Genomic DNA, 20,189 nt, shown 5'->3' with positions numbered 1-20,189 from the left:
AACCGTCTAATGAAGAAGAGATCAGTGTATGTAGTAAAGATATATAGAAAAAGAAAATTATTTCTGGATTTTATAATGTTCATGTCATTTTCCAGCTTTTACATTTAGCAGTTTGTTGTAGTTTGCTTTCTTTTTCTAAATAAGTAGTCATTCTAATACCTAATATTTTATTCATAATTTTCTATTCAACTTTTTAAGGAAGACACCCCAAATTGTGGAAGTTTCAGGCACCTGAAACTGGATTCATCGCTCCTAACTACACACACATATAGATTTTAAAATCAGTATAGGGGCTTCCCTGGCAGTGCAGTGGTTGAGAGTCCGCCTGCCGATGCAGGGGACACGGGTTCGTGCCCCAGTCCGGGAAGATCCCACATGCCGCAGAGTAGCTGGGCCCATGAGCCATGGCTGCTGAGCCTGCACGTCCGGAGCCTGTGCTCCACAATGGGAGAGGCCATAGCAGTGAGAGGCCCGCGTACCACAAAAAAAAAAAAAAAAATCAATATAATTCCCAGTCTTAATATAAAAAAGAAATAAAATGAATTGACTTTATAGTAAGAAAATATATCCATGATGAATATGACAGCTATAAATGTAGCCTAACATGATAGTGAGGTATTGGTGATACTGATCCCAAGGCTGTTACCCCAGAGTCATACCCCTGCCCCTCCCTCCAAGAAACCAATTATTGTTATCTAAGTTTCGGGAGGAAGCTGTACAGAGAAAAACAAGAACTGGTTAGAACCAACTAGGTCCAAGATGGCAGAAGATTTGACTTCTAGTAGTCCTTAAGCCTCATTATATGCTCATTGTAATACATTAGCATATGCTAAATGATACACCACAGGTGCCATGACAGTTGACAATTGCCATGACAACAACTGGAAAAGCCCATACAAGGACTGAACAGGAGTGTTGCATCAGTTTCAGGTCCAAACCACACCCCTGTGCTTGGATAACTCATGAATATTCCTCTCACTCTTTCCGATTTCCCTCCCTTTTACCTCGACCCTCCTATATATTTGGTGTCTTTGCCAGAACTGGATTGAGAAGTTGATTTGCAAAAAGTTCCTGCTTCTTCATTCTTTGGCCATTGAATAAAGTTTGTGCTGTTCCAGCCTCAGCATCAGTTTTCTTGTTGGCTGCACAAATCCAAGCAGAAAAAGAACCTCCCTGGCTGAGACAAGGGGTCTTGGCCCAGGCCAGGACCCTGCTGGGGTCTAGCTGACTAATTTGGTAACAATACAATGATCAGGAACAGTGTAGCTGTTGGTGATCTGATTTTGGCAAACAGTGAAAAATTCAAGGATACTGTTCCAGGAAAAGCAAATGTGAGCAGATAGGGTAGGGGTTCCCCATAGAAAGAGAACCGGGCATGGCTTTCTTGACATAAGAGAAGCCATTTTTGGCCTAAGTCATCTTGTGAACTAAGCTTGGCCACAATGCTTGCCCATGAGCAGATCTCAGTAATCAGGAAGTGAGGGAATGAAGAAATAAAGGAAAACCAGTCAAGAAACAATAGTACGGCTATAAAAGAGTCCTAGCTCCTCCTCAAGGGATATACATGACACTCTGATACAGTCTTTGAGTTCTGCAGCAACTAAGGTCCCCACCAAGGTGGAGGATGGAATGATGATGTTGACCCTTGTGACTTCAATCAACTAAAGCTTGGACTTGACCTTGACCCCAATTCTATGCTGATTCTCCTCTGCTCGAGCCCCTTCACGAATATGCATGTACCTTAGCTTAAAACTTCCCAATTTTTGCTGTTCCGGGAGACACTGCTTTGGGAAATATCCCCCGTGTTCTTTTTGCTGCAAGTAATAATAAATCCTTCTTTCTCCCAATCTTTTGGCTTGGTTGTATCCTTTGGCTCAACACCCACGAAGAGGCAAACCCAGTTTTCAAGTAACACAAAGAATAATCTTCCCTCAGTGTACACAATAGTTTCTCTCCTGTAAAATCCAGTATATATGAAAAAAATGTAAAAATACTTTGCATTATTTGTCAAGCAGTCAGATGCAAGGCTCAAATAATTATAAAATATCTGGCTGGACATTCAAAAGCATTGCAAAGGCAGAACAAGTTCTTTATTATGCAAGCCTGTCCTGGGTATTACAGGACACTGGGCTGCCTTCTAAATGCTAAAAATGTATCCTGCACACCCATCACTGAGACAAGCAACAAGCAACTCCTCCCAGCTTCCGAAAGTTACTTACTAAAATGCAAATACCCTTGGCTGGGCTAAGACCTCTTGTCCTTATCTGCTAACAGCCTAAAAGGGATTCCTTTAAGAATCCCTTTAAGAGAAAGTTGTTTCCATTTTTAACTGTGTAATTCTGTAAGGAAGCTTAAAATAAATCTAGCCTGCACTGCACATGGCTTGAGGGCTGACTCGGCAAGACTGGGGTTTCTCTGTCTAGACTCACACCTGGGAATGATCTCAGGACCCCCACAGAGCAACTCCTCCCCTCCAGCCCCCCAGCCTGTGAGTGCAGATAGGGTCTGCTTGAAGCACAATTGCTCCTGTGTGAGCTGGGCTGCACCCTCTGAGGAGGGTTTTTGCCTTCTGGACCGGTAACCTTTCCAAATCTTTTTCCTATGGACAGGAGTCTCTTTCTCTGCTGCTCTCAAGTCCAAAGGCTGCTAACAAAATGATCATAATAGCAGTAATAACTATCATATACAGCATTTACTATCTGCCAGCCTCTCTTCTAAATCTTTCACTATATTAACTCATTTAATACTCTCAACAAGTGCTGTTACTATCTCCATTTTACCAGAGAGGATGCTGAGTCACAGAAAGACTGAGTAACTTGACAAGAGCCACAAAGCCAATACGTGATCCGAGCTGAGAATCAAACTCCAATGCCTGCTCAGAGCCTGGACGCCTAATCAGTCTTACTCTTAATCTCTTTAAAATATACCTGGATAATAATTTTTTTCTTTTAATTTTTAAAATTTAATATGATAGTCCAGCATTAAAAAAGCAAATTTTTTTTAAATGCCATCATTCTCCCTAGGAATCTTCCTCAGCAGGCTTATAATTCTCTTCTCTCTACTCTGAAGAAAAGATCAGCTCACTTAACGTCTGTTATCTGTTGGAAGGCAGGAAGGCAAGCCGGAGGCCCTCTGGGTCCCTTGGCTGGAACACAGTATTTATAAGGCAAAGGTCCGGGTCAATCTGCCTGAGTGCACCTTATGGTTCCCACTGTTTCCTAACTGCAAGGCCCTGCAGAGATACCTCAATTGGAAGGTGAATAACTGGTTTCACATCTCAAAGACAGGCAGTTTGATACCCCAGCTGCCCACAATATACTCTATAAAAAAGTAGGAATTAGGCTCAGTTAGTGGTCCAGCCTGGAGGAATTTTAGGAGACCTACTCAAGGATTTTCTCTGTATTTTATAGGTTTAGGGGATACCTCAGAATTGTATCACTAGTTAGGAAATCTTTTCCCAGTGTACTGCGTTTTTATGTTCACTCAGTACATGACCATGAACTTGACCCAGACCCTTTGACCTCTAGGCTTCCACTGATGACCTTTAATTGGCTATCTCGTAGACCTGTCTATAACCAATCTGTAGAATATTGTCTATAAGTAGTTGTAAGATATTAGCTCTATCAATATCAATTTGTAATACCCAAATAGTGTGATCACTTTTGAATTTGAGCTATAGCATATTTTGTTATTAAAATCAGGTGTCAGGGGACTTCCCAAGTGGTCCAGTGGTTAAGAATCCGCCTTCCAGTGCAGGGGACACAGGTTCGATCCCTGGTTGGGGAACTGAGATCTCACATACCGCAGGGCAACTAAGGCCGCATGCTGCAACTGGAGAGAAGCCCGCGTGCCACATCGAAAGGTCCTGCATGCCACAACTAAGACCCAAAGCAGCCAAAAATAAATAAATTAATACTTTTTTCGAAATAAAAAGATAAAATAAAATCAGGTGTCAGAAGTATATTTTACAACTAGTCTCCATTCAAATCCTTATTTCTGTGAAAAATTCCACCGATTCTCCCTTCCACGATAGACAGAAGTTAGTCTCTAAAAATGGAAGGGAAAGTATCAACCTTGGGATTATTTCCTGAAGTCTCATTTTTCTTTTTCCGGGGGAAGAATCTCTGTCCACACCTAAAGTTTTAGCTTGCATAACCCCTGTCTCCATCTCTTCCTGAGTGCATTTACTTTGGGAGTCCTAGGAGCTTCTATTTATTTCTTGATGATCCACCCAAAGCAGGTAACCATTCAAATCAAGACATTTTAAAAGTATTAAAGCCACTGATGTTATTGTGAAAATTCACTGGGCAGTCAGCACCAGCTATTCAGAGCTCTTTCCTGAGCAGACTCCTATTCAAGGTGACAGGAGCTGGTGTCCTCCTTGCCCTAAGAATCCAGAGTAAAAAGGCAAGAATCTCTCTCTCTTCTCTCTTCTTTTTTAGGTACATCAATGAAATATACATAACTAGTATGTCCACAGTGCTCATAGCATTGTGGCTGTGGATTGAAATGCCATTTCCAAAAACAAAAAAAAATCGTAGGACTGCATTTTCTACAATTTCTAGAGGTAGGATTAGATCAATGATTCTCCATTTGTGGGTGGGTTATGGATCCTTGGAATCCATGAAATTTTTGCATGGAGACTATGAACCCATGTTGACTTTAAGGACAATGTGTAGATTGGATGAATAAGGATACATATTATATAGAAGTGGTCATGAGTGTAGACTCTTCAGCCAGATTCCCATTGTAACTTTTCGACTTAGCAGTTGCATGTTCTTGGACAAGTCACTTAACCTCTCTGTGCTTTAGTTTCCTCATTCTTTAACCACATAACGTTGGTAGGAGGAGCCAAGTAGATAAGGCATGTTGCATACTTAGCCTTGTTCCCAGTCCTCAGAAAGAAATCAGTATTTATCGGGTACATACACACAGAGAGCAGTTTTGCTGTTTCATCATTTCATATCCAATTTTATATCGACCTTGCCTGATACTGGAAAACAGAGAGGAAAAAGCCAGTAGATTAGCTTTTCTTCTGCTTCCCAGTTTTGGAAGGAACAAAGGCTCAGACACACTATGGACTGATCCCTCCTTTGCCATCATGTCCCAAATCATCAAAGTTCCTGGCAAAAGCCTTTTACTCTGGACACGTCACAGTGGATAGGCCCTATAGTTCATGCATGGCCAACTGAGTTTCATTTCCCCACTGCTGCAAAGTGAGGAATAGATTAAGGTTTCTGAGAACCAGTAACAGGTCAAAATTTGGGGATAGAGATGCTGTTTATGAGTGTTGAACACATGAGTACCCGGGTTCAAAGCTTGTAGTAAGAAGTGAGGTTAAGACACAAACTATTGATCCCAGTGAACACATGTTCCTGACATTGACAAGCAAGATACAAGAATCAACAGCACATTCCACCCAGACAGTGGATATAAAATTTGGAGAACTTTTTCTTTTTTTTTTTTAATAAGATAAAGGATGTGTGGAATTCAACTGGCACATCAACCAGTTATGGCAGAGTGGAGTAGTACTATGGTTTAATCTTAAGTGTTGTCCTTTCTGAATACTCATTTTATTCCTTTGGGTACTATGGCATTTAGGGTATAGTTTATTCTTTCTGAGGTTGATATTGTTGATTTTGTTGTTGTTGTAGAGGTTGATGAATGCATGGTTTGTTTTGTTTTTTGAGCTTTAGTGAACTACTTTTTTTTTTTTTTTTTTTTTAGTGAACTACTTTTGTTGAATCTGCTGATGTTTGCCATTACTGCTACCAAAATACTACCTTCATTTCACTACTGGACACTGAAGCAAAAAAGTCTTTAGGATGGTGGAGGAAATGAAAGTAGTGTCTCAACTCCAAAGCTTATACTCTCTGAGCTAGGAAATAGTATGTCTTGATGAATTTCAGTCTACCTCCCATTCAAGCAGGGAATAACTGAAAGAGGAAGCTGTAAAATAGATTATTTGAGTCGCAGGAAAGTGATCGTCTCTGAAGGACAATTTTATTGTAGAATCGCTGTCCTAGGGAAAAAGAATATCTGATAACTCCCCTGGACAAACTCAACAAAGTGGTGAAATAGCTTCTGTCTGTCTCTTCCAGGATCTTGATATATTCAAATACGTACTGCCTTCTGACAGTGCCTCAAAAATTGCATATTCCCCATTTCTTTCTCCTCCCCACCCCACCCGCCCCCACCGGCAAACAACTTTTTCCATTCTCTTCTCTCTTATCATGCTCCCTTCTTCGTGACTATGGAGAGGAGTGACATTGCTTACATAAATTATACTGGCGTTAAGATACCGGTTATCAAATCAAGCATCCTGTGTATTTGCTGATTGCCTTAACCCTGTTGAAATGCATGTTTCTCCTGAGTCTTTAATAAATAATGATAATAAAGGAGGGCAAAGGTCGATTTACTGAGCAGCTTTTACATACCAGATGCTGTGTAATGCACTTTACACATTTATTATCTTATTAAACCTCATAATAAAGACATGACCTGGATACCATTATTGTCCCTACTTTACAGGTAAACCTTAATCACATAAATACTAGGAGTATTTGAATTCAGATCTCTAAATACTTACGCTTTCCAAAATAAATGGCTTCTTTCTTTAAAGATCTGTCACTAAAACGTCGCATGACCCGGGACCAGTCACAATCTTTCTTATATGAAACTTTCTATTTATGAATCCGTAGCCCCATATTCTCTAATTTCATAGAAGCTGGAAGCTTTGGTTAGATCTTTACGTGCAGTGACTTTATGTTTAATTCATTAGACCTAATTCAAGAGTCTGTGAGGAAAAGCATAGCATGATAGAATGGGGCCTTGCTTACTTTGTACTGCCTCTGCCTACTTCAGAGTTCTGCCAAGGACCAAACAATAACACTGCATATGAAAAAGCTTTGTAAAGGGCAAACCATTGTAGCTATTTATGGGGTTATTATCTCCAGTATCACTATCAATACCAAATCCTGGAAGAAGGTGACCAACTCTGACCTAGATTTAAAAAACAGAAGAATTAGGCAAAGGGGTCCTGGAGGGAGGAGAACAGATGCGGATTTAGAGGAGAAAGGGTGATCGTGCTGGAGATTAGAAAGATAAAAAGGGAAAAATGGTGGGAAAGAAAATAAAATAAATTATATGACCGAGATCCCTGTAAGTTAAGGCTTAATGTCTTCCTTCCTGTGTTGTGAGCCCCATCAGGACCCCATGGGAGAGAAGGAGTCTCTGAAAATATCTCTAATTTGGCTGGTTGGATAGTGGATCATCAGGGAAGCAGATGAAAATTTGTGACTTTGTGAACTAATGTATCAGCAGGAAATTAGGTAGTAAGAGGATTGGTAGCTCTGCAGAACCACAACAGAATTTCAGCAATTGCTGGCCATACTTGTAGACATGCATAAACAATATATCATCATGATTAAGAGTTTTACTCTGGGATTAGATTTTTTAAATATTTTGAGTCCCAAATTAGCCATTTACTAGGGAATACCCTAAGACAAGCTATTTCACCTCTCTAAGTTCCAATTTTCTTATCTATAAAATGTCAATAACAATGGTACCTCCTTCATAGGTTTATTGTGAGAAATGAATGAAATACCAGATGTATTTATCATAGTGCCTGGCATATATTAGGTGTTGAATAATTAACTGTTGTTGTTTTATTCTGCTCTCCCTGGCACCCCACTTTTCTAAGTTGCAAATGACATAGCTATACATTGACAGTTTAAGAAAGCTCTGTGCCCGTGTGCCTAGCTCTATGCCTCTTTACCACTAGATTCCACATGTGTACACGGAAGTGGGATGGAGAGTGCAGTATGCGGGTAAATACAAAATTGTCCTATTAGGCACCACCCTGAATATTATCTCCAGAGAAGGAAGCAAACCTAGGTGCAGCTGATGAGTTAATGAGATATGTAACAGAGAACATTTCCTTCTCCTTTTTAGTTTCAAGCTTACTCTAAGGCCCTAGGTCTCTCCAGACCAGTTGGCACCTGGCAGCCACAGAGGAAATGCCTACTGCCATGGGAACCCCTGCCCTGCTGTGGATAGCTCTGCTGCTCTTCTGTAAGTAGAGATCAGTTACTGACCCCTGAAGGGGCCAAAATGGATTGGGAGAGCAGCTGGAGTGGGAATGTTGATCATTTTACTGGTGACTTTTTCTAGTCTATGTGCAAACCGTGGGGAATTTCCCAGGGATTCTGTAGGGAAGGCAAGCTGGATAGCAGAGGAAGTGGGGCTGAACACCATCTAAGGGGGAAGCTGGACTGAAAGTCTGGTCCTTGCTATCATGCTGGCATCTTCCAGAGGGCAAGGGAGGAAAGACAGAAGCTCCTTCCTTCCCTGAGTCAGATTCCTGGAAAGATGGTTGGCCCTTAAAACTTCATGGATGTAAACCTCATCACCACTTCCAGATCCCAGTCTTTAGGTGTCCAGAAGGCTGGGGATAGACACTAACGTATCCTCTCTGGACTTTTTGCAGCTCCAGATGGCATATCAGCAGGTGAGACCTCTGTCCTTGTTCCCTCAGCATTTCAATGTGTCTGGGACTTGCCCTCCCTTCACTCTTTCCCTTCATCCCATCATCTATTTTCTAATGATTATTAATCTGCTCTTCCCTGTCCAACCCACTTCCACCTTGCATAATCTTCCTTTATCCCCCCATTTAAAAGTTTCCCACATGCCACTTCATTCTCTCAAGTCACCCTTTCCTCTTTAATGCCAACAATCATGTCTGTTGAGCATCTAAGTGTCTCAGCCACTCCTCCAGCCACTATCATGTAAACTTGTTCTTTTTTTAAAATTTTTTTATACAGCAGTTTCTTATTAGTTATTTATTTTATACATATTAGTGTATATATGTCAATCCCAATCTCTCAATTCATCCTACAACACCCGATCCCTGCTTTCTCCCCTTTGTGTCCATACATTTGTTCTCTACATCTGTGTCTCTATTTCTGCCTTGCAAACCAGTTCATCTGTACCATTTTTCTAGATTCCATATATATGTGTTAATATACGATATTTGTTTTTCTCTTTCTGACTTACTCACTCTGTATGACAGTCTCTAGATCCATCCACATCTCTACAAATGGCCCAACTTCGCTCCTTTATATGGCTGAGTAATATTCCATTGTATATATGTACCACATCTTCTTTATCCATTCGTCGGTTGATGGGCATTTAGGTTGCTTCCATGACCTGGCTATTGTAAATAGTGCTTCAATGAACACTGGGGCGCATGTGTCTTTTTGAATTATGGTTTTCTCTGGGTATATGCCCAGTAGTGGGATTGCTGGGTCATATGGTAATTCTATTTTTAGTTTATTAGGGGACCTCCATACAGTTCCCCATAGTGGCTGTATCAATTTACATTCCCACCAAGAGTGCAAGAGGGTTCCCTTTTCTCCACACCCTCTCCAGCATTTGTTGTTTGTAGATTTTCTGATGATGCCCATTTTAACTGGTGTGAGGTGATACCTCACTGTAGTTTTGATTTGCATTTCTCTAATAATTAGTGATGTTGAGCAGCTTTTCATGTGCTTCTTGGCCATCTGTATGTCTTCTTTGGAGAAATGTCTATTTAGGTCTTCTGCCCATTTTTGGATTGGGTTGTTTTTTTTAATATTGAGTTGCATGAGCTGTTTATATATTTTGGAGATTAATCCTTTGTCTGTTGATTCATTTGCAAATATTTTCTCCCATTCTGAGGGTTGACTTTTAGTCTTGTTTATAGTTTCCTTTGCTGTGCAAAAGCTTTTAAGTTTAATTAGGTCCCATTTATTCATTTTTGCTTTTATTTCCATTACTCTAGGATGTGAATCAAAAAAGATCTTGCTATGATTTATGTCGAAGAGTGTCCTTCCTATGTTTTCCTCTAAGAGTTTTATAGTGTCTGGTCTTACATGTAGTTCTTTAATCCATTTTGAATTTATTTTGTGTATGGTGTTAGGGAGTGTTCTAATTTCATTCTTTTACATGTAGCTGTCCAATTCTCCCAGCACAAATTATTGAAGAGACTGTCTTTTCACCATTGTATATCCTTGCCTCCTTTGTCATAGAGTAGTTGACCATAGGTGCGTGGGTTTGTCTCAGGGCTTTCTATCCTGTTCCATTGATCTATATTTCTGTTTTGTGCCTGTACCATATTTTCTCGATTACTGTAGCTTTGTAGTATAGTCTGAAGTCAGAGAGTCTGATTCCTCCAGCTCCGTTTTTATTTCTCAAGATTGCTTTGGCTATTCAGGGTCTTTTGTGTCTCCATACAAATTTTAAGATTTTTTTGTTTTAGTACTGTAAAAAATGCCATTGGTAATTTGATAGGGATTGCATTGGATCTGTAGATTGCTTTGAGTAGTATAGTCATTTTCACAATATTTATTCTTCCAATCCAAGAACATAGTATATCTCTCCATCTGTTTGTATCATCTATGATTTCTTTCATTAGTGTCTTATAGTTTTATGCATACAGGTCGTTCTGACCTGATCTTTCATTGTTAGTGGATAGGACTGCAAGAGACTTCTGCTCATTAATTTTGTATCCTGAAACTTTACCAAATTCATTGATTAGCTCTAGTTATTTTCTAGATCTTTAGGGTTATCTATGTAGGGTATCGTGTTATCCACAAACAATGACAGTTTTACTTCTTTTCCAATTTGGATTCCTTTTACTTCTTCTTCTTCTCTGATTGCCATGGCTAGGACTTCCAAAACTATGTTGAATAAGAGTGGCGAGAGTGGATATCCTTGTCTCGTTCCTGAACTTAGAGGAAATGCTGTCACTTTTTTCAACATTGAGAATGATGTTTGCTGTGGGTTTGTTGTATATGGCCTTTATTATGTTGAGGTTGGTTCCCCCTATGCCCACTTTATGGAGAGTTTTTATCATAAATCGGTGTTGAATTATGTCAAAAGCTTTTTCTGCATCTATTGAGGTGATCATATGTTTTTTATTATTCAATTTGTTAATATGGTGTATCACATTGATTGATTTGCATATACTTTAGAATCCTTGCATCCCTGGGATAAGTCCCACTTGATCATGGTGTATGATCTTTTTTACTGTGTTGTTGGATTCTGTTTGCTAGTATATTGTTGAGGATTTTTGCATCTATATTCATCAGTGATATTCGTCTGTAATTTTCTTTTTTTGTAGTATCTTTGTCTGGTTTTGGCATCAGGGTGATGGTGGCCTTGTTGAATGAGTTTGGGAGTGTTACTTCCTCTGCAATTTTTTGGAAGAGTTTGAGGAGGATGGGTGTTAGCTTTTCTCTAAATATTTGATAGAATTCACCTGTGAATCCATCTGGTCCTGAACTTTTGTTTGTTGGAAGATTTTAAATCACAGTTTCAATTTCATTACTTGTGATTGGTCTGTTCATATTTTCTATTTCTTCCTGGTTCCATCTTGGAAGGTTTTACCTTTCTAATAATTTGTCCATTTCTTTTAGGTTGTCCATTTTTTTGGCATAGAGTTGCTTGTAGTAGTATCTTATGACGCTTTGTATTTCTGCAGTGTCTGTTGTAACTTCTCCTTTTCATTTCTAATTTTATTGATTTGAGTCCTCTCCCTCTTTTACTTGATGAGTCTGGCTAAAGGTTTATCAATTTTGTTTGTCTTCTCAAAGAATCAGCCTTTAGTTTTATTGATCTTTGCAATTGTTTTCTTTCCATTCCATTTATTTCTGCTCTGACTTTATGATTTCTTTCCTTCTGCTAACTTTGGGGTTTTGTTTTTTCTTTCCTTAGATCCTTTAGGTGTAAGGTTAGATTGTTCATTTGAGATTTTTCTTGTTTCTTGAGGTAGGATTGTATTGCTATAAACTTCTCTCTTAGAACTGCTTTGCTGCATCCCATAGGTTTTGGATCATCATGTTTTCATTGTCATTTCTCTCTAGGTATTTTTTGATTTCCTCTTTGATTTATTCAGTGATCTCTTGGTTATTTAGTAATGTATTGTTTAGCCTCCATGTGTTTGTGTTTTTTACACTTCTTCCCCTGTAATTCATTTCTAATCTCACAGCATTGTGGTTGGAAAAGATGCTTGATATGATTTCAATTTTCTTAAGTTTACCAAGGCTTGATTGTGACCCAAGAGGTGATCTATCCTGGAGAATGTGCTGTGTGCACTTGAGAAGAAACTGTAATCTGCTCTTTTAGAATGGAGTGTCCTATAAATGTCAGTTAAATCTATCTGGCCTATTGTGTCATTTTAAGCTTGTGTTTCCTTATTAATTTTCTGTTTGGATAATCTGTTCATTGGTGTGAGGTGTTAAAGTCCTCCACTATTTGTGTTACTGTTGATTTCCTCTTTTATAGCTGTTAGCATTTGTCTTATTTATTGAGGTGCTCCTATGTTGTGTGCATATATAATTGTTATATCTTCTTCTTGGGTTTATCCTTTGATCATTATGTAGTGTCCTTCCTTGTCTCTTATAATATTCTTTATTTTAAAGTCTATTTTATCTGATATAAGTATTGCTACTCCAGCTTTCTTATGACTTCCATTTGCTTGGAGTATCTTTTTCCATCTCCTCACTTTCAGTCTGTAAGTGTCCCTAGGTCTGAAGTGGGTCTCCTGTAGACAGCATATATATGGGTCTCATTTTTGTATCCATTTAGCAAGCCTGTGTCTTTTGGTTGGAGCATTTAATCCATTCATGTTTAAGGTAATTATCAATATGTATGTTCCTATGACCACGTTCTTATTTGTTTTGGGTTTGTTTTTGTAGGTCCTTTTCTTCTCTTGTGTTTCCCACTTAGAGAATTTCCTTTAGCATTTGTTTTAGAGCTCGTTTGGTGATTATGAATTCTCTTAGCTTTTGCTTGTCTGTAAAGCTTTTGATTTCTCCATCGGATCTGAATGAGATCCTTGCGGGGTAGAGTAATCTTGGTTATAGATTCTTCTCTTTCATCACTTTAAATATATCATGGCACTCACTTCTGGCTTGTAGAGATTCTGTTGAGAAATCAGCTGTTAACCTTATGGGAGTTCTCTTGTATGTTATTTGTCATTTTTCCCTTGTTGCTTTTAATAATTTTTCTTCTTCTTTAATTTTTGTCAATTTGATTATTATATGTCTTGGTGTGTTTCTTCTTGGGTTCATCCTGCCTGGGACTCTCTGTGCTTCCTGGACTTGGGTGGCTATTTCCTTTCCCATGTTAGCAAAGTTTTCAACTATAATCTTTTCAAATATTTTCTTGGGTCCTTTTTCTCCCTGTTCTCCTTTTATAGGGACCTCCCTGTTCTCCATTATAGGGACCCCTATAATGAGGATGTTGGTGCATTTAATGTTGTCCCAGAAGTCTCTTAGGCTGTCTTCACTTATTTTCATTCTTTTTTCTTTATTCTGTTCCACAGCAGTGAATTCCACCATTCTGTCTTCAGGTCACTTATCCGTTCTTCTGCCTCAGTTATTCTGCTATTGATTCCTTCTAGTGTACTTTTCATTTCAGTTATTATATTGTTGATCTCTGTTTGGTTGTTCTTTAATTCTTCTAGGTCTTTGTTAAACATTTCTTGTATGTTCTCGATCTTTGCCTCCATTCTTTTTCTGAGGTCCTGGATCATCTTCATCATCATTATTCTGAATTCTTTTTCTGGAAGGTTGCTTATTTCCACTTCATTTAGTTGTTTTTCTGGGGTTTTATATTGTTCCTTCATCTGGTAAATAGTCTTCTGCCTTTTCATTTTGTCTATCTTTCTGTAAATGTGGTTTTTGTTCCACAGGCTGCAGGATTGTTGTTTTTCTTGTTTCTGCTCTGCTTGTGTTGGAGGGTCTCCTGCAGGGGGCTCAAGGTGGGGTGGATAGTGGCTGTGGCTCACCACAGGGACAAGGCACTGGCAGCAGAAGTTCTCGGATGCATTCCTTGGCATGAGCCCTCCCAGCATCCACCATTAACCCCACCAAAGAGCCTGTAGTTCTCATTTCAATTCTTACACCATCATCACTGTTATTATTATTGCCATTTTATAATTGAGGATGCTGAAACTCAGATTAAGTCATTTTCTGGAGGTTACACAGCTAACAAAGGACTGGATTGTAACATAAGTCCCTTGAATCCAAGTCTTTCAGCAGCTTCATCTCTTCCTCATCACCACCTGGCTGTTTCCAAAGTTTCTGTTCAAATTTGGGCCATATCTCTTTGTCCCTGAAAGACTTTTAAGACTGATCCTCTTGGCACTTCTCACTACCATCCAGAATTGACATATATTTTTAATTCCATATTCACTCACAGTTAAATAGTCATAAAAATTTAGAGCTGGGAGAGATCATGTATTTCATCTAGTCCAATACCTTAATTCATCCATTATTCACTCATTCATCAACTCAATAAATATTTAATGAACACTTACTGTGTAATAGTCACTGTGCTGAGTTATGGTTGAACATCACAGACATAATCTCTGCCTGAAGAGACTGCAGTCCTCATTTACAGACATTAGAACTGAAATTTAGAGAATTAGAGGGAGTTATCCCACATCACATAGTAAATTTGCTTGTTTGTTTTTGAATATGCTGCATTTGTGTCTTATGTTTCTCCCTAGGTTGGGAGCTCTGTGGAGCCACAACACCCTTGTCTCCTTCCTTTAATCCTAGGAATCAGGACAGCTTCTTATCACCAATGGTATAAGTAAGGGTAGACTGACCATTGATTGTCTGACTATTGGTACGTCTGTACTTTGGAGTCTGTACAGTTTTCAATGATATTTTTCCCCCTTCTATGTCTCTTTCCACAATCTGCTCTTCTGAAAGCCATCTGGAGATCTAAGGTATCCTTGAATCCCCCATGGAACAGAATATTTAGAGGAGAGAATGTGACTCTTACATGTGGAGGGAACAATTCTCATGAAGATGACTCCACTTTGTGGACCCACAACAAAAACTCTTTGGAAGCAAAAACTTCACGTTGGGACATCATAAATGCAAGCATCCAGGACAGTGGGGACTATAGATGCCAAAGCAAAGGATTTTTCATGAGTGAACCTGTGTACCTAGATGTCATCAGTGGTAAGTTCCAGGGTTATGGAAATATCAGTTCTCTCATGTGAGGAATGGCCCATCTGAAGATGGGGAGAAAGCAAGTTATTCCAAGGTTTAGGGCACCAAGGTGGGACTCAGCGTCTCTCACCAGACCTGTCCATCTCGCTTCTTCTACCTCTACTCCTTCTGTCAGCCATTCTGCCTTCTTTCAAGATTCTGGCAATCTCCCAGTGTTACTCCTCTACTCTATTTCACTTCTGACTATCTTTTCTACATAGGTGCAGATGCATGTTTTATGGTCAAATGGCATGTTGGATATGTGAACATTGCAAATAGCTGTATATGTTAAATAGGATCAAAAGATTGATTTAAAGATTTGCTCTGCAATTTCCATGTATCACAACCTGAATATTAAGTTGCACTCTTCATTTTGAAAGACCTCTCTCTACATTCCTCATGTCCTCTGCTTTTACTTAAGAACAAATCTTATGTTTGCTTCATCTTTATTACTGTCAACAATTAGTGCAGCATGCTCAGGCACATGTGGGTTAGTCCGTAAATGTTTAATGAACAAAGCAATGCTTTCATTTGCATGGCTAGCTCATTGTTATATTTTGCTTTATATTTTTAAATAAAAAAAATTTTAAAGCATAAACATACTTTGTATTTTTCTCGAGTAAAAAGAGATGTTTCAACAGCTGTGTACAAATTCCAAATAGAAACTAAAGCAGTGTAAAACATCTTCTTTATTTCTTTGGAGTAGATTCTAGAAAAGTCCTCAAGGATCGTTCCTAAATAAAATATGCTTGTGCAACCTAGCCACATTTCCATTGAAAAGTCTCCTTTGGTGAATGCTTTTCAATTCTTAAAATGACATTAGCCATGCAACCTGACTCTTATATTTTACTGACTCATTATTGACAAACGTTTGTTGAGAACCTACCAACTCCTAGGTATTGTGTTAGGCATTGGAGATATGATGTAAGGAACAGGCATGCCCCAGACCTCTGAAGTATAGAGCCCAATGAGGAAAAGGACATCCAATCAGTACTTACACAAATAACTAATTAAAAGTGTGATACATGTTCTGAAGAAGTCAGGGGCTAACTGTGACTAATAGAACTGGGAAGCACCTATAAGGTTAGAGAGGACAAAACAGACACTCTCCTAGGCTAAGACTCCCCAGGCATAGTGGGTTTATTTCCCCCTTAGTGACTAAATGCAACAATGGAGCTGAGTGTGATAATGGGTTTCAGGCCTTCTATGGGTGGGCTCATTAGAAAGGTCAGCGATGTTGTGGTCCCAGAATTACTTTTCTGGAGAGAGGATTTATCAATAGAGGAGACAGGCTATAAGCATTATTTTTTGTTTCTTTTTTATTGACCTTATGAGCCAAGAAATGGTTTAATGATAAAGGTTTCTGACACACACTCTCTGCATGACCTCTTTTATCTACTTTTATTTTATTTTTATTTATTATTAATTTTATCTATCATTGTTGAATAAATGACATAAAAAATGCTCTTCAGACTGGCTGCTCCTTCAGGCCTCTGCTGAGATAGTGTTGGAGGGCGAGCCCCTCTTCCTCAGGTGCCACGGCTGGAGGAATCTGAATGTCTACAAGGTGACTTACTTCAAGAATGACAAAGCCCTTAAGTACTGGTATGAGAACCACAACATCTCCATTACCAATGTCACAGCAGGGGACAGTGGCACCTATTACTGCATGGGCATAATTCAGCAGATACTCCATACTTCTAATCACCTCAGCATTAAAATAAAAAAAGGTAAGTTGGTGAAGTAAAAGGAAGGAGTTCATAGCAGGGGAAAGGAGAAAGAGCATTTGAGCCTAAAGTGATAGCAGCTATAGAATGGGGGCAGCTGTGATCCCTTGGAAAGTCTATTAGACTTGCAATGAGGGGACCAGGGGTAGAGTGTATCCCTCAGTCTGTCTTAGATTCCTTACTTGTTCAATGGCAACAGTGATACCTGCTCACATGGAAATTTTATAAATATTAAATGTAATATTTGTGAAATGGATTGTTAAATACTAGCCAAGCAAAGTCATCTGTTGTTCCTGGGGAGAAATTTATATTTAACAAATTGAAAGAGAGTTTCAAAGTTGAAGGAACAAAAGCTATAAAGAGCTTGAAGAGTCTATTCTAGCCTAGGAGGGATGGGAAAGGAAACCAACAAGTCAATAGGCTGTGTGCCTGTGAATTAGGAGATGAGAGAGAGGGCTTGATGAGGAAAGAATAGGCAGGTGGGCTACCTCTCTAGCCAATGAAAAAGGCTGCTCTTTCCAAACTTCATATAAAAAAGTGAGCCTTTGAAATATTTGCCTTGCAATGAAGAAATCAGACTTTTGCTTGGTGGACTTTGCTCATGCTAATATCTTAAAAAGCATGAGACCAGAAGCCAGAATTAAGCTCTAATGGTTGCTCTCTGTTCACTAATTTGAGACCTGTTATTTTATTGTTGCTGGGCTTCTAGTACCCTTATCTGTAAAATAAAGGATTTGGACTAGACTCCACTAGAATCACTTGGGAAATTTAAAAAAAAAATTGATATCTGTATATCATCCCTTGAGATTCTGATTTAATTGGTTTGGAATGAGGCCTGGGCATCAGTATTTAAAATCTCTTTCAGGTAATGGTAATATGCAGCCAGGGTTGAGAGCCATCAGTCTAAGTGATCTGTAAGTAATTTCTGGCTGTAATATTCTAGGGTTCTATAATTCTAGAGCAATCACAAAAAAATCAGTACTTTGCAAATAGAGTAATGGAATCACAAAACAGTGGAATTGGAAGGCAACTTAAATATGATCTAGTCTAATATCTTCAATTCACCCAACAGACATGCAATAAATGATGACTGATTGATTGATTGATTGACAAATAAGGCACCGGTGACCCCCTGCCCTCATTCTGTCTCCTTTCCACCTCTGAATCATATGTGGATGTTGGTCTTGTCAGCTCCAAAGACGTGGCCATCTTTCCTATGACCTTTCCCCTTGGGCATAATGGCTAGACAAACCATTAGACAGGGGCTGTGGGGGAAATACTCAGGATTCCCTAGGGCTCCAGGGAGCACAGACTGAGGAACTCAAACTCATGAGTGTTTTCTCTCTGCTTCTGGATGGCATATCATGCTAGAAAATGAAAGACCATGTTGGGTCCTTCTCTGAGGGAGGATGACACCCTTAAACTCATTTTTCAGTTTCTAATATGAGTTATGTTTCTTGTTGTTGATTCCACTCCAGCTTCCCGAAGCAAATATTTCTGGCTACAATTTCTTATCCCATTGTTGGTGAAGATTCTGTTTGTTGTGGACACAGCGTTGTTTATCTCTACCCAGCAGCAGTTCACATTTCTCTTGAAGATTAAGAGAACCAGGAAAGGCAACAAATTTATGGACCCACAGCCCAGACCAGAACCCCCAAAGAACTGATGTTACTGCTCAAGAAACATCTGCAATAGCAATTTCTTTCTGGCATTAGCAATTGCTTCTTAATGGTTAAACACATCTCACAAGGTACCAAGTGTGCAAGGCTTTACAGAACTGCTTCATTAAACCAATCAAAACTGGTCAAGTTGCATGTAATAGTAAGTGCTCAATAAACATCATTTAAATAAGTAAAAGAATGAATAGATTCATTTATTAGTATTAAAAGAGACGTACAACTTGAATAAAAGAAGTATGAAACCACATAACATGACGTTCCTAAGTATTTGAGCCTTGCTAATTTCTTTTCTGCTTCTAGAGGCAAGAACCATGAAGGTCTAGATTAGAAATGTTCTCTCTTCTAATGTTATCTCCATTGTAAGTCTGAGCTAGGAATGAGAAGACATGGTAGAATGCTGATGAAGTTGATCATTTTTATGCTCTCTCTTCAACTTACTATCATATGAACTTCTAGTTCTTGGCAGAACCTGGGGCAGCCTTGACCCATAGGTCTCTGGGGATGAGGCTCAGTCTAAGATTTCCCTGTGATTGTTTCACTCCTCTAATATCTCCCCAATTTAAATCTTGTATACCCTCTTACAGCACCTGAATTAAGCATCTTAGTGAAATTCTAGCAAATAATAATCATAACTCTCACTCTGAAAACAGTCCAGGACTGAATAAGATCTCAGACAAAGACACAGTCTTTGCTCCCCACCCACACCCCACCTCTGCTTATGGAGACAGTTACAGTGGGGGCCTGGGGAAAGCATTAGGGAGGAGAGGCAACATACTATCAGTGCTGACCAAGAGTTCACAACAGGCAATGGAGGATCAGAGCACCTTTAGTTTACCTGTGTTTTCGAACAATTAATAACGTAACATAAGGATGAAGTGAACTAGGGGAAAATTTGTAAATATCCATGAGACTGACAAGGCCCATTTTCTCTGAAGGATTTTTGGGGCCATAAAGCAGAGAATAATTATTAAAGCTTTTAAAAATATATATAGGTATTTGTTGTTGAGGTGGGGAAAAATTTCCCCTTGACCTCTCTTGAGCTTTTGTGGCTGAACTAATAATAAAATTTACACAAGACAAATTAGCAAGAGAAAAAGAAATACTTTTTAATTCATGTGCACAGAGGTCTCATAGAAATGGGACCTAAAATGTGGTCAAAGCAGGCAGCTTTTATACTTTTTAGACAAAGAAATGATACATTTGAGAGGAATTGACAGGGCAAAGACGCTTAGGATTGGTGTGCTCAATTCGTGAAGAATCTAAACAGAGTTTGGGCTTGAGGTGGTAAATAAAATAAGTAACAAGTTTGTTTATATAGGCTTCTAAGCCCCGAATTCCCTCTCTCTGGCAGTAAGGGTGTCCTTCTACCTCCAGATGCAAGGAGTATACCTCTCATGTGCGAGATTTATTTCCTACTTTCAGGAAGACAGAAATATATATGGAGGGCTTCCCTGGCGGCACAGTGGTTGAGAGTCCATCTGCCGATACAGGGGACGTGGGTTCGTGCCCCAGTCCAGGAGGATCCCACATGCCGTGGAGCAGCTGGGCCCGTGAGCCATGGCCGCTGGACCTGCACGTCCGGAGCCTGTGCTCCGCAACGGGAAAGGCCACAAAAGTGAGAGGCCTGCGTACCGCAAAAAAAAAAAAAAAAAAAAAAAAAAAATATATATATATATATATATATATATATATATGGAAAAGAATATGAAAAAATATGAGGATATATCCTTTTTCAT

At 39.2% G+C, this 20,189-nt stretch overlaps 1 protein-coding gene across 3 annotated transcripts; it reads left to right on the top strand.

The window, feature by feature from the left end:
* The first annotated feature begins 7,942 nt into the window (after positions 1-7,942).
* On the top strand, positions 7,943-18,634 carry FCER1A (Fc epsilon receptor Ia). 3 transcript variants are annotated; one of them, XM_033414302.2, is made up of 6 exons: positions 7,943-8,073; positions 8,489-8,509; positions 14,763-15,017; positions 16,520-16,777; positions 17,640-17,688; positions 18,253-18,634. In XM_033414302.2, the coding sequence occupies exons 1-6, from the start codon at positions 8,019-8,021 to the stop codon at positions 18,374-18,376; spliced, it is 762 nt and encodes a 253-aa protein (XP_033270193.1). In that variant the 5' UTR covers positions 7,943-8,018; the 3' UTR covers positions 18,377-18,634. The 3 variants fall into 3 exon arrangements, with proteins under 3 accessions (XP_033270193.1, XP_012393946.1, XP_033270194.1); XM_012538492.3 differs by lacking the exon at positions 17,640-17,688 and having other exon boundaries at positions 7,944-8,073; XM_033414303.2 differs by lacking the exons at positions 8,489-8,509; positions 17,640-17,688 and having other exon boundaries at positions 8,004-8,073.
* Positions 18,635-20,189: the final 1,555 nt, after the last annotated feature.

This window comes from Orcinus orca, chromosome 1 (genome assembly GCF_937001465.1).
Source record: "Orcinus orca chromosome 1, mOrcOrc1.1, whole genome shotgun sequence".
NCBI lineage: Eukaryota > Metazoa > Chordata > Mammalia > Artiodactyla > Delphinidae > Orcinus > Orcinus orca.
This window is presented reverse-complemented; position numbering and strand designations above follow the sequence as displayed.

Coding starts and splice junctions, on each gene's coding strand:
- FCER1A (XM_012538492.3), top strand. CDS start 8,019: ATGCCTACTGCCATGGGAACCCCTGCCCTGCTGTGGATAGCTCTGCTG. Junction 8,074..8,488: donor GATAGCTCTGCTGCTCTTCT/GTAAGTAGAGAT, acceptor GACTTTTTGCAG/CTCCAGATGGCATATCAGCA. Junction 8,510..14,762: donor TCCAGATGGCATATCAGCAG/GTGAGACCTCTG, acceptor CTCTTCTGAAAG/CCATCTGGAGATCTAAGGTA.